The following is a 14,929-nucleotide window of genomic DNA, read 5'->3' as shown; positions in this document are numbered from 1 at the left end:
CGACATCTTTGTAGTTGTTGACAGTATCTAGTGACTTGTCACAAAAAAATAAAAAATTGAACCTTCCTTGGCTGATGTAGGCTGCGCTTGTATGTATATTATGTTGTAATATAAAATGTGCATCCAAAAATCGCATATAATGATAATAAAAAAATAAAAAATAAATGGAAATCCTGAAGAGGCCCATATCTCGAAAATGCTGACGTTCTTAGGACTACAAACGTAATAGTTTATTGTAAAAATCTAACATTCTGACAAAGCTCTATGAGAAAGATTTAAAGATTTTTAAAGATCCAATATATATTTTTTCTTCTTCTGTTCTAACGACATTAATGTTAAAACTACATTTACTATAAAAGCTTTCAAATAAGAAAGCCAGAGCCCACCCACATCACGTGGCCGGATGTATTTCGGTGGAGAAACAGGAAGCGTTACCGCAGGGAGAGAGAGAGCGAGAGAGGGAGGTGGAGTGGAGTGCTTGAATGAAACAGACAGGCCCGTGGAACGCTGCCATCACTCAAATCAGGACAGCACTGACCACGGCTGGGGTACGATATGCGCTCGGCTCTTTTTTAAACATCACCTGCGCTCTCTGCATGCCGCAAAACACACAGACAGACACACAATGAGACACGTAGGCTGTATCTAAAACATAGAGAACTGTCGACCAGCACATCTGCATATTCGAAAACCCAACAATTATTTTTAGATTTTAGGCACCTCAACTAGGTTTTGAAATACAGCCATAGACTCCCATGGTCACCCGTAATCAAACCACTTCTGTCTGTCGTTCTGCTCACACTTGGCTTGTGGATGTGTAGCAGGTACTGGTGCTTAAAAGAGGAATCAAATGATAAGGTTTTGCTAGCGTAGTCTTTGGCTGGGTTGACAGAAATTTATCACGCAAACAACTTTCTATAACTAAAATAACCTTTTGCGTTTTGTAGATGAAGTTGATGGGACATATCTGTAATGAACCCACCTGAGTAATACAAGCCACTGGTTGACAGGCACCTGTTTTTTATGCTTGACTGTCAGAGCTGTGATTTATTACTTTAGAATGTGCTGTTATGATAAGATATGCCAGTAAGTGATAATTAATAAACCCTTGTGCGTTTCTGTTGACCATATTGCTCATATTTGTTGTCAGTGCAGGTCTAAATTAAGGTTTTGTTTTCTCTCTCTTGCCACATCTCGGCAAAAACAGAAGCCGAACGTTTAGTTTAGACTTACACTGACAACAAATGTGAAGAGACACATATATGACATCATATTAATAACAAAAGCTGTAACATTAATAGCAAAACGTTTAATTTAGACTTGTACGGCAATAAAGAAAAATAAATATTCATTATATTGTTTGTCCTATTAGTGTCTATCTTTTTATTTTTATGATTATCTTTATGATCCTTTGTTGCACAGTTGTGCACATATTTGTTTCCAGTGTAAGTCTGAACTGAAGGTTTTGTTTCCATTTCTCTGTCTACAGCAAGAGGGAGAAAACCTTCAATTTAGGCTTGCACTGACAACAAATATAATCAATATTATAAAGCATTTTATTATTATTATTATTGTTATTGTTATTATTATTATTATCATTATTATCATAAATCTTTAGTTTAGACTTGTACAGCAAGAACAACTCTTTACTCTGTAATAGTCTTTTTAGCGTGTATATTATATTTATAATATAGCTAATACTTGTCAGCACAAGTCTAAACTAAGATTTTGACTTTGTCTTAACTTGGTCTCTCTCTCTCTCTCTCTCTCTCTCTCTCTCTGTAGATGTGGGTGGCATTATGAGCGTGAAAGCTTTTGAGCTGGTTCCCGCCGTGGAGCGGGAACAAGTGATGGGCGAAAAGGTGCGGATAAACATCGAATGCATCGAGTGCTGCGGCGTACACCTGTACCTTGGCACCAATGACTGCTTCATTCATCACTTCCTACTAGAGGAGCGCACTACAACCAAAGGTAAGCTGGCTTACAATGCCCAGAAGCTCCTCCACAAATACCTGGGCCTGAAGAAGCCAGTGACAGAGCTGAAGGCTGCCTCAGCTTTAGAACGTCTAATCGTCCTCTGTGACTCAACCATCACTGTTGTGGACATGGTTACTCTGGAGCCTGTGCCCACCGGGGGCACAAAGCTCAAAGGTGTGACTGCGTTTTGCATCAACGAGAATCCAGTGACGGGGGACGCATTCTGTGTGGAAATGGCGGTGGTTTTGGCACGCAGAAGGGCCGTCCAGATCTGTACGGTCCATGAGGACAGAGTGCAGATGTTAAAGGAAGTGACCACTCCAGAGCAGCCCTGTGCCCTGAGCCTGGACGGATACAATATCTGTCTAGCTCTGTCCACACATTATATGATTCTCAACTACAGCACAGGAGCCTCACAGGACCTGTTCCCTTACAACTGTGAAGAAAGGAAACCCATTGTTAAGAGGATTGGCCGGGAAGAGTTTCTCCTGGCTGCGCCAGGTGGGCTTGGTGAGTTAAACGACCAGAAAATGGCATTGGTATGTGCAGATCTAATTTTTTTTTTCTGTTTATCCATAATTAAACATACAGTAAGCTTGGGCCAGCATGAGTTTTTTTTTTTTTAAGAAACATTTGAGTCATCAACCTTCAGAAAATTTGGGAGAAGGGTCTGGCTGCAGACTTGCACTTGCATTCTCAGATTGCACTCTCAGACTCAAGTGACATCACTTGCAGTCTTTTATTTTTTTTATTTTGTTCTATCTATTGATTACTTTTAGTTTGAATTTCTCAACATTTTACAACAATAGCCAGGGGGTGAAGACAAGAAAGAATAAACTTAATTACTATGTCACTTTCAATCGCCACTTGCACTCTTCGGTATCTGCGACGTCACTTGCAATCAACACAAATTGTGCGTGTTGCCAAAAGGATCTGGCTGCAGACTTGTACTTGCACCTTCAGACTTGCATTCTCATGCACTTGCGCTTCCGCTAGTAACATCACTTGCAGTCTTTTATTTAATTGAATTTTTTTCTATCTATTGATAACTTTTAGTTTGAATCTCTCAACATTTTGCGCACAAACCATTGGTATCGACCCCACTTTCAGAAGCAATCTTTGCACCAGGTGTGTGTTCATGGTGTGTGTTCATGGTGTGTGTGTGTGTGTGTTAACAGCTGTGTGTGTGCACTTTGGATGGGTAAAATGCAGAGCACTAATTCTGAGTATGGGTCACCATGAACTCGAGGCAGTTTATCCAATTATAACACACTGGGCTAATGACAAATCAGAGCCCATCGCTATTTCTGAGGGAGAGGCTTCATAAAAGCAGAAAATAAGTGCATTTCTCAGAGAAGGGACAGAGTGGTGTGGATAAAGGTAAATTATGTGAAAAATAATGCCTTTTTTAAAATCATTAACATGTTAGACTGCACTGCACCCCAACACAATCAAGCCCAGAAAAAAAAGTGAACCACCCCTTTAATATAAATGAAAAATATGAACTTAGAAAAAAAGAAAATTTAATTCTGAAATGTTTTTAGTAAAAAAAAAATATATATATATAGAGATTTTGCTGTTAATAGAGTGCTGCAGTGATGATTGATTCTGTTTATCGAGATAATCTTTACAAATAAACACATCTTAAAAGAGTTTTTAAACCTAAAAAACAATCACTTAAAGTAAAAAAAAAACTATACTACAGCCGCATGATTAACATCACCACTATTAAGCTTCAGACAAATCTTTAAGTCTCTATTTCAAATAAATAAAGAAAGAAAGATACATTTTTCCAAAAATGAGTTTACCCTGTTTGCGTGAAGTTTATTTGTCCCCCATTTAGCCACTTTTTAGCAACCAGCTTTTTCTACACAAGTAAAAGCTTTTTTCTTAAGTATTACTGATGTATTTAATGCTGAAGAATAAAATATGAAAATATATTTTGCTTATGTCAACCACAGACCTGATTTCAGGCTTTTAACCAAAACCCCACTTCAAACCCCCATTGACTTAAGAATAATGGAACCATATATCCGAATTGCTTGTAGCCTAAAAAAAAAAATGTCATCCCTGCGAGAGATGCAAGCCAATATAACTTTTTTTCCCTTTTGTACTTTGGAATATAGTGTTTGAGGTCTGAGCGAGAAAACCTTATTCGCTCTAGTGCATTTGAGAAGGAAATACCTCTTCATATGTCCCCGAGGACTCTGTATCTTGAACTGTTTTCTATGGTGAATGCATCTATTATTTGTTTGTTTGTCATTTTTATTATAACTCTAGCTACACCCCACCTGAAATATGAATCTGTGTTCTAGGCTGTGACTGCCGTCATGACAATCATTCGAGATGAGTCATGCGTCTCTCTCTATCTTTCTCTCAGGGATGTTTGCTAATGCAGAGGGCATATCTCAGCGTGCTCCGGTGAGCTGGTCAGAGAGTGTGATAGCGGCGGCTGTGTGTTTCCCGTATGTGGTCGCACTGGATGAAGGCTTTGTGACAGTTCACAGCATGTTGGACCAGCAGCTCAAACAGACTCTGTCATTCAGAGATGGACAACTTCTACAGGATTTTGAAGGTAGGAGTCCTGTCCCATACATGTACCATCTATTTCACCCTGACACTGTATTAAGTGTTGGTACTGGTGACATTTAGGTACAGTGACAGTCTACCTATTTGGGATGTAGTCAGTTATCAAAATATGTCTTTCCAGCATTCCAGAGTCAGAAAAGATTTACTGACAATTAGACTGAACCTGTGGTAGAAACACAAGGCAGTACCGCATATTGATAGACTGTGTTTTCAATTACATCAAGTTAAATGTGGAGTCTGAAGTATTTCTAACATATTCACAGTCAAGAAAGTCATGCTCTGCATTCTTTGCAGTGAAAATTATGACTTCTCTCCTGATGTATGCAGAACGTCTCCAATCAGTTATTTAGTTGGGATTTTGGATAAATATGATGCTTTGAGGTACCCATAGCACCCATACTGGCACCCATAGTAAAAGGTGATCATTACCTAAAAAATGTAAAACCAATATCCATCTTTCAATATCTGACATTCAGTGTAATGGTGGCTGGCCAGATATCTTACCTGTCAAGCAAGAAAAAGGTCATTTCTGTTTTTAAATCCTTTGTTGTTACCATCTCTGAAACGCAGTACAATGTTTATACAAACTGTATTAGGGTCTCTGTGACTTTTCGTTTTTGCTAGTTAATTCTTCTCTGAATGAGGTTTCTTAGTTTTAATAACGGGTGCAGTGGCGGAGCAGTGGAGTTTTATACATGGGGTGGCCAAGGCTAATTCAGGAGGTCCATGACAGAAAATCAGTGTATAACTCCAGCCTGGTATAAAAAAAAGGGAAATATATAAATTAATACTTTTATTTAACAAAGATGTTTTAAATTGATCAAAAGTGATGATAATGACATTTATAATGTTACAAAAGATTTCTATTTCAGATAAATGCTGCTCTTCTGAACATTCTATTCATCAAAGAAACCTGAAACAATTCTTTTCAACATGATAATAATAATTAATTTTTTTTGAGCAGCAAATCTGAATATTAGCATGCTTTCTGAAGGATCATGTGACTTGAGTAATGATGCTAAAAATTCAGTTTTGAAATCGCAGGAATAAATTACATTTTAAAATATATTCAACTAGAAAGCCGTTATTTTAAATTGTAAAAATATTTCACAATGTTGTATCTATAAATTTGTATTAATTATAATAATAAAAAAAATATATATATTGTAATTAAATGTAATTTTTGCATTACATTTTTCTCACTAGTTTATGGGCACGAGTGAGTGGATTTTGTGCTGTTAATATCTTCTAGCTGCTGTCTTTCTGCGGATGAATACATAAGTTCAGTAAGTTGTAGTGTATCTTTCAACATGGATCGGATGTTCTTTCAGTGTTTACTTCATGCTAATAAGAATGCACTCCTGCTTTGCTTGAACTTGAGGCAAAGCGGGAGCGCGCATGATCCTGGTCACGCTACTAAAAAGCTCCAAAAACATTTGTCGCGAGAGCCCGCACACGAGAGGCTGGAAATAGATGCAACGAAGCGTGATGCGAAACACTAGAACAGACGCATTGCATCCTTGATTTCGCGGCTAAAATAAGTGATTCTTTCAGTATGATTAAACAAAGAAAATAGTAGCATAGTAGTAATAGGGGTGGCACCCGGTGTGGCCGATCAGATGTCAGGGGTGTCCAGAAAAAATCTTCCGTACTACATGTTTAAGTATGTGTGTGTGTGTATTTTTTTTTCAAATCTCTATTATCTTTATTTGTATTCCTATAGAAATGCTATTGCTGCATTGTAGAGTTTAAAAGTAGCCTACTGATTTCTCTGAAGTGATAAGATAAATTACCCTACAAAGCAGCAAGGAAATTCCTGTCAAGTCTTAAACTTGCTAGAGCTTCAGAGAATCAAGATGATGAAAACCAGACACGTTCACATTTAATAAAGCAAGCAGGGCAAAGAAATGTAGTGAAGGCAATTTACTCCGGAGCACCTCATGTAATGTGTTATGACAAGCTCTGATCCGGTCAGTCACCATACGGCTTGCGTCAAAACACTCATTATTGTGCCGATCACATGCTTGATTATTTCTCAGCTGGTAAATCATGTACGATCACTGGCAGTCACACATTACCTTGTATTATCAGTGTGCTGTACTTAAGAGCATTTATTTCCATGAACGTGGCTTGTTATGAAATTGCCATTTTATGTAAACACCTGCCATCCCTTTCACATCACTCATCATTCCCCGATGCACTGAACTTCAGCTACATCAGCTACAGCATTCAAGTAATGCAGTGCTCAAAGGTCTGGTCATTTCTGATAATAATCAGCTTTTTGTTTCATATAAAGAACCTCTAAAATCATATTTCTGGTGCTCTCTCTCAGGTAAGGTGGTGCTGGCCTCTTCAAAAGCGGTGTATATACTGGTCCCTCTTCCTCTGGAGCATCAGATCCAAGACCTGTTGGCAAGCCATCACGTTGAAGAGGCCCTGACCCTCACCGAGGCGGCACAGAGAAACATTCCCAAAGAAAAATATCAGGTACACCAAACTGTTCTGACATTGGTGGAGATACAAGGGTGCTTCTCTCAATTGGACAAAGGATTTTAATTGATGATTTTCTCTTTTTATGTTGTAGATATTGCACAAAAGAATTCTCCAGCAAGCAGGATTCATCCAATTTGGCCAGCTTCAGTTTTTAGAAGCAAAAGAACATTTTAGGTGAAGTGCATGATTTTGTCTTGTAATTAATACTGTTAATTGCAGCTCACACCCAGATGTTTCAGAGGATGACTGAATGGAGTTAATTAACTTCTTTGCTAATTGCTTCTTATTCCTCTGCGCGCCTGACCCTAATCGCCGTATGCTAATGGATGGAGAACAGCAGCTTGTCTAACAGCTGAATAAATGGCTGACATAAATATAAGTAGATGTGCCGTGTTGAATTTTGCATGTATTTTAAGCTTCTACATCTATCATACAGCAAGAACTAGTTATCTATTTAAATCACTGATTGCTATTACTACCGTAATATTCCACTTAGTATAGAGATGGCATGGAGAAGGTGCATCTGGAGTGATTTAATATGTACAAGCATGGCCTTCTGTTGCTAAAACCAGGAATAGAATTGGGACAGGTCACTTTTCAACCGTGGTATTAATATAGATTTATGGGATTTATTAATATATTAAACATTTTTACATTTCATTTTGTGCATTTGTCAGTTTTATAAATGATTCTTTTTCAGTCTTTTTATTTAGCTTTTATTTGTTTGTTTGGGCATTATTTATTTGATTGCAATCATTTCAGTATTTTTAAAAAAATAGTACTTCTGTTAAAGTATTTTAGGTAGTATTTGTATTTTATTTTAGCTTTATTTCAATTCATTTTTTTTTTTTCAAGAATTTTTTATTCATTTCAAGTTTTGTTTTTTACAGTTTTAGGTTTATTTAATGACCAAAAACAACACGTTTGGTTTAATTATTTTTTATTATTTTAGTTATTTATTGTCATTTAATATGGCTGATCTAATATATATGTGTGTGTGTGTGTGTGTGTGTGTATATATATATATATATATATATATATATATATGTACACACAGCAAAATAAATATAACACAACAGTAACCTTGTAATAATACTCTGGTTCATAGCAGATCCTCTAAAAATGTCAGTTCTTAAAGATTTTTCATTATTTTTTTTAATACATTTTGATTTTTTTCAAATACCCATTTTAGGAAAGGACAGCTGGATGTAAGGGAGCTGATCTCTCTTTATCCTCTGCTCCTTCCCGCCTCTTCCTCGTTCACACGTTGCCATCCACCGCTTCATGAATTTGCTGACTTGAACCACCTGACTCAAGGGGACCAGGAGAAGGTACAGCGCTTCAAACGTTTCCTCATTAGCTACCTGCACGAGGTGCGCAGCAGCGACAGCGCTAACGGTTTCCGTGAAGATGTAGATACAGCACTGCTGAAGCTCTACGCAGAGACCGGCCACGAGAGTCTTCTGGACCTTCTAGCCTCCGATAATGCCTGTCTCCTGGCAGACAGCGCCCCCTGGCTGGAGAAGCACCACAAGTGGGTACTCGCTTTTATTTTTTCCTTGAGTAGATATTGAATAGAAGATTCTGTCCACTTTTGTCAATTTCTTTTTGCAAGAAAACTAAAGATGATATTCACATTTTGTAGCTTTTTTTGGGTTGGTGTCTCAAAAACAATCATGAAACGTTAATCATCCATGCCCTCTGTCGTTTTATTCACATGGCTTTAATAAATGTCAGTGTTTGACAATGCTTAATCAACTTTTGTTGCATTTCTTAATGTGTGGCAAGGGATTTAACCGTTCTCTCTATTCAGGTATTTTGCTCTTGGACTTCTATATCACTACAATGGTCAAGATTCTGCTGCTTTACAGGTGGGATCTGATCGCTGGTGTGCTGTTTGAACATTTTGATTGTGGTGACAGGAAACCAATGTTTAAAGAATATTCTGGGTTCAATACAGTTTAAGACATAATTGTGTGACATGCTGTTGATTGCCACAGAAAAATGATCTAGCATTCTGATTTTGGTGTTCAAGAAACAGTTTATTATTATTTTGTGTATTATTTTTTTTTTTTATTAATGTTGAAATCATTTTTGCTTCTTATTTATATTTTGTGGAAACCATAATGCAATTCATCAAAGAATTCTGAAAAAAAAAAATTCTAAAGAACAGCAGTTATTTGAAATATTTTGTAACAAATGCTTTTACTGTCACTTTTGATAAATTGAATGCATTTTCACTGAATAAAATAATTCATCCCTTTTTTCCCCCTCGCTTTTCACCATTGATTTTATTAAGAATTCAGTTTTATTTGTGTAACTTCACAACTGAACATCCTCTCATTTAATAGATGACTAACAGCATTTTTTTGCTCCTGTCCTGTTTTAGATGTGGGTGAAGATCGTCAGCGGAGATCTCCAGGACTCAACGCGACCAGATCTGTTTGAATATGTTGTCGATTTCCTTAGTTTTTGCTCCAACCTTGATCTTGTGTGGCGGCATGCAGACTGGGCACTACAGAAGGACCAAAGGGTTTGTACTTCATATTAACATTTGCCCTCAGAATAGTCTAGAGGATGTTGGATAGCTGTCTTTATCTTTACAATCACCTACAGACAGGTGTCCAGATCTTCACCAAACGGCATACCTCAGAGGAGAAGGAGGGTCAGTTAAACCCAGATGACGTGATCACGTATTTGCAGAAGCACAGTCAAGCCCTTCTGCTCTACCTGGAGCACCTGGTTCTAGAGAAGAGATTGCAGGTAGATCATCACTGTGCCAAAGCGTTGTTAATTCTTTAGTCCAGTGCTGTACCTATGCTGAAGGTTTCCCTGCACTTTGTGTGTTGTGTCTTTGTTACAGAAAGAGAAGTACCACACACATCTGGCTGTGCTGTATGCAGACAGAGTGCAGGGTCTGATCTCACGACCATCAGCCACCGATGACCAGCTGTCTGCTGCCCGCCAGAAGCTACAACGCTTACTCAAAGAGTCTAATCTGTACAGGGTCCAGTTACTATTAGGTAGGTATCCAATACATGCGCCTCTTCTCCAATTGATATATATTAGGTTTTTTTATTTTAATGTCAGACACACTGACCCTTTGTTTGCAGTATAATTAAGTGGATCCTTAGAAAAAGGGCATCAAGAGCAGAGTTGAGCTGATCTCTAGTAGTTTTTGTTCTACTAACTCTGTGAATGTGATATGGTTGTGCCAGATGGACTTATATGAGTATTTCAGAAAAATCAACTGGGGTTTTCCTGCACAACTATCTCAAGGTTTTACGGAGAATCTGAAGGCAAAAGGTCAAGGCGTACCTAATAAAGTGGCCGGTATAGCGTAAAGACCTGTAATATGGTTTCAGTGTCATATACTTGTGTGCTTGTAGGTAAAATTCAGGACTCTGAGATGCTGCTGCTTGAGCGAGCTACACTACATGGGAAGTTAGAGGAACATGACAAGGCCTTGCACATTCTAGTGCACCGGCTCAAAGACTCGGCTGCAGCTGAGGATTACTGCTCTTGGGCCTCTGCGTCTCACGACCAGTCCTACTGTCAGAACCTTTTCCACCAACTCTTGAGCGTTTACTTGGACCCAGATGTTCCAGGAGGGGCACAGACAGTAGCTGCCGTTGACTTGCTTAACCGGCACGCTGAAGATTTTGATGCGGTGCGTGTGTTAAAGCTGCTCCCAGAAGAGTGGTCTCTACCATTACTCCGTCCTTTCCTGTGCGGGGCGCTGAGGGCTAGTGTGCATGGACGGTGCACTTCCCAGATTGCAGTGGGGCTGGCCAGAGCACACAACCTCCAGCTTCAGCATGACAGGGTGAGTTCTAATAAATTAGGATTTTATCAAAATCAAAATAGTTTGCAAGACAGAAAGTAAAAAATATATAAGGGGAGACAGCTGTTCAGATATCATAATAAAAATGTGTTTAAGTATTAAATTCTTAAAAAGAAAACCTAGCTGAGTAGTTTGGCACAGTATTATATTATTATTTCTTAGAGGTTTCTAAACAAAAACTACTCGACTGTTTATTAATATTTGGAAAACCTTTTTTTCTGAGAAAAAAGTGTTGAGGTCTACAAGGACAGATAACTTGGTTTATGGCAAGGCAAGGTTAGTTCAGATTGTGTAAAAAAAAATGTCATGCAGTGCAACTCCTTAACAGTTCATAAAAATGAATAATTCATGAAATCTGTTTAAAAATGCATACCATATTTAAGTATTTTTTTAACTTTTTGGAAACAATTTGATGTCTATGCTCACATCAAGGTAAATGTATATTTTCTTAGTATTTAATAACATTAAGAAGATGGGGTTAACAATGTTTTATAAGGATATATATATATATATATATATGCCTACAAAGGCTGAATTAATTTGATCAAGAATAAAAACAATAATTTTGTAAAATATATTTTCAATTTAAAGTAATTGTTTTCTATTTTAATATTTTAAAAGGTAGTTTTAAAATGTTTAAATAGAAAACTCAAAAGAACAGCATTTATTTCAATTAGAAAACATTTGATCTTTTCTGTCACTTTTGACCAGTTAAATGCATTCTTTCTGAATAAAAGTATTATTATTATTATTATTATTATTATTATTATTATATAACCCCAAACTTTTGAAAGTTAGTGTTTTTTTTTCTTCAGTGTTTTTCAAAACCTAAAGAATCCAACAGTGAAACCAATTATAACTCTGCATGTGTTTTAATCTAGATTTTTTTTTAAATATTACATTTTGTAAATATACTCTTAGAAATATACTCTTTCAATAAATGTAATGGACCTACTAAACACTGCATTCTGTGTTGTACAGCTGAAGTATCGAGGCGGCCCAGTTGTAGTGTCTGAAAAGAAAGGATGCCAGCTGTGCCACAATACCTTTAGCGAGCCAGACTGTGCCTGCTTGCCCGGCGGAACGCCTGTTCACATTCACTGTGTTGCCAAGAAAGCCCTGAACTTACCAGTAGAGCGACAACATGAAAACGCCCACCGCAGCAACCACACATGAAGCTGATCAGTCCACGGGGCAGTCGACACATGCTGGCGTCGCACACACAGGGAGAAGGCTGAGTGCATAGAGCAGCCATTCAGAGCCCACGCCAGAGCACTTGGTGCGACCAGGACCTGCTTTCTCTGTGTGTGAGAGGAGTCTGTCAGCAAATGAGTGTCTGATCAATACTATTTATTCCATAATCCTTTTGTGTGTACACACAACACTGACAATGAAAATCTGACATTGTCTTTTGGTTGGTCTTTTTAGCATTGCCTTACGATGACTGGTCCAGTGGCTGTCTTTGCTTTTAAATGGATGGTGTCCATAATAACTATTGTTTGCAAGCTGTTTGGGGTCAAAATACTGGTGTCTTGACTGTCTGATCTCTGTGAACAGAATTATCAAAAATTAGTTTGTGGTCAATAGTTTTCATGAAACCAACAAAACACCAAAGCAGTAAAGGGAGAAATGCTCATAAAAATATCATCATCAGGAATACGGTTTGTGGTCATCATAGCCATTTTCAACAATTTAATAGAGGTAAAAAGGGAAGAGTTCCCATGTTCACTTAAAGTCCGATCTGGAAAAACTTTCAAGTTACATGTAAGATTCTGCAATGAATGTTTATGAATAATGAGCACAACCCAGGAAAGATTTTCCTTGTGTTTGTCTCTCTCTCCCTCATTTTCACGTCGAAAGTTGATTTGGCTTGATATTTCCCGTTGTCAAGTTTAAGTGATATTTAGTCCAATTGTAGCTCTATCAAACAAACCGGTGGACTAGGGCTGAGCTGTGTTTGTGTACATGTTATAACTAAATGCTGAAATGCATATATTCCATCCAATCGTTCGTTTCTCAAATGCATGTGGTGATATGGACACAAGTCCTCTTAAGAATGCTCATTTTTAATGATCAAAAAATGTTTTAACATGATCCATTTTTTGTGATTTTTAGGGAGGCACGATAGCAAATAGCTGTGGAATGTTTTGCTTGAGAATAATCTTGAACCTCATATTCGAAGAAGTTTTTGGAAAATATTTTGTCTGAGAGTTGAAAGAAGTTGGATTTTTAAAGGTGGAATAAGTGAAGAGTGAAAGATGGGGAAAAAAGCATGGATTAAACACTGCCTACTTAATATAAATACTTAAAATGACCTCTGCTATGATGAGGGAAAGTTGGGATGACTATTTGCCTTGATGTTTTTACAGAAACGGTTTGTCATTCTGGTCACTAGCTACAAGGATGATGGTAAATTCTATTCAAAAATGTTTTTTTCCACAGTTAAGTACATAAATGACTTTGGGTATCGTACACCATATATTGATTTGTTAATCCGGCACAATGCCTGTGTTGTAAAGTGTATGTGTGCTACTGGTTCTTTGCTTTGATTTGCAGATGCATTTTTCCTAAAAAAAAAAAAGTTCATTTCGTCATATGTGCAACCAAATCAGTCTAAAGAAAGACTGTAAATTGTTTCATCTTGAGAAATTACAAATGGAAACCCTCGTTGCTACATCTCTTTATATCCTCAAAGTATTTTATACATAGAAATATACATAGATACTGGTCTGTACATACTGTATTATTAACTGTTTGTTGCTTTGTAAATCAATGCCGGTGTGGGTGGAATGTACAGATTGTAAAGACGTCCATTTTAATAAACAAGACTATACCTAATGGAGCACACTGTTTGGGATATATGCAATATCAGTTTTTCAAACTTGCTGCTTACTGTTGTCATGGTTATAAGTGAAGTTGAGCTTTTTTTGTCATTCCGCTACATGTTTGGACATACACCGGAACGAAATGTCATGCCTCACAGGACCGCGGTGCTACATAAATACACACATACAACAATTAACACTAAAACTAACCTGTTGACCGATCTTTTGATGCTCCGGTACCGTCTTCCTGATGACAAGAGCTGGAAGAGGCTATGGGAGGGATGGGTGGGGTCCTTCACCATACTGTTGGCTTTGCTGGAGCATTGTGTAAGGAGAATGTCCTGGATGGTGGGGAGAGGGGCACCTGTTAGTGCCAGAACATTCAGTCAGCTGTGCCACTTCCTCTCTGTAGTGCGTTTCATCCCTGTTGCTCATGAGACCTACCACCGTTGTGTCATCCTCAAACTTGATGATGTGGTTGGAGCTGAACTTGGCAGTGCAGTTGTGGGTCAGCAGCGTGAAGAGCAGCGGGCTGAGCACACAGCCTTGTGGAGCACCTGTGCTCGGTGTGGTAGTGCTTGAGGTGTTGTGGCAAGCAAGTTTAGTTTATTAATGAGCTGTTGTGGGATTATTGTGTTGAATGCAGAGCTGAAGTCGATGAACAGCATTTTAACATAGGAGTCTCTATTATCTAGGTGGGTAAGAGCCAGGTGGAGGGTGGAGGAAATTGCATCGTCTGTAGAGCGGCTTAGATGGTATGCAAACTGGAGCAGATCAAGTGTGTTGGGGAGGCTGGTTTTGATGTTGTGCATGACTAACCTCTCAAAGCACTTCATCATGATGGTGGTCAGTGTTATGGGACGGTAGTCGTTTAGACAGGACTCGGGTGATTTCCTTGGTACCGGTATGATTGCTGTGGATTTGATACATGTGGGGATGACTGCCTGGCTAAGCAAGCTGTTGAAGATATCTGTTAGGACATCTGTCATTCTGCATGTCAAACCATGAATTAAAATACTTGAGTGCGTCCAGGAGGGATGTGTCATTATCACAGGCCTGTGGCAGTGGCTTTGAGTCAGTGATCTGAATGGCTTGCCACAGGCAAGCTCCGTTTGTCTCTGCCGTCTATGAAGTGATTGTTGATTTTTTTGAGCAATAAGTGTGCAGACAGTGTAGTGACTTGAGCTATCATGTATCTGTA

At 38.2% G+C, this 14,929-nt stretch overlaps 1 protein-coding gene across 1 annotated transcript; it reads left to right on the top strand.

Moving 5' to 3' along the window:
* The first annotated feature begins 381 nt into the window (after positions 1-381).
* Positions 382-13,741, top strand: LOC128015420 (transforming growth factor-beta receptor-associated protein 1 homolog). The gene is made up of 12 exons (XM_052599239.1): positions 382-548; positions 1,786-2,487; positions 4,358-4,552; positions 6,899-7,053; positions 7,151-7,233; positions 8,252-8,593; positions 8,873-8,930; positions 9,449-9,592; positions 9,676-9,822; positions 9,923-10,082; positions 10,449-10,885; positions 11,885-13,741. Exons 1-12 carry the CDS (start codon positions 404-406, stop codon positions 12,077-12,079), a joined length of 2,763 nt encoding a protein of 920 aa, XP_052455199.1. The 5' UTR covers positions 382-403; the 3' UTR covers positions 12,080-13,741.
* Positions 13,742-14,929: the final 1,188 nt, after the last annotated feature.

Source organism: Carassius gibelio, chromosome A6 (genome assembly GCF_023724105.1).
Source record: "Carassius gibelio isolate Cgi1373 ecotype wild population from Czech Republic chromosome A6, carGib1.2-hapl.c, whole genome shotgun sequence".
Lineage (NCBI taxonomy): Eukaryota > Metazoa > Chordata > Actinopteri > Cypriniformes > Cyprinidae > Carassius > Carassius gibelio.
The sequence above is the reverse complement of the archived record's forward strand: the minus strand, read 5'-3'. Positions and strand labels throughout refer to the sequence as shown.

What these genes read in the sequence shown, in the direction of transcription:
- LOC128015420 (XM_052599239.1), top strand. Translation starts at nt 404, where the DNA reads ATGTATTTCGGTGGAGAAACAGGAAGCGTTACCGCAGGGAGAGAGAGA. An exon ending in CAGCACTGACCACGGCTGGG is followed by an intron (nt 549 to 1,785) that starts GTACGATATGCG and finishes CTCTCTCTGTAG; the next exon opens with ATGTGGGTGGCATTATGAGC. An exon ending in TTCCCAAAGAAAAATATCAG is followed by an intron (nt 7,054 to 7,150) that starts GTACACCAAACT and finishes TTTATGTTGTAG; the next exon opens with ATATTGCACAAAAGAATTCT.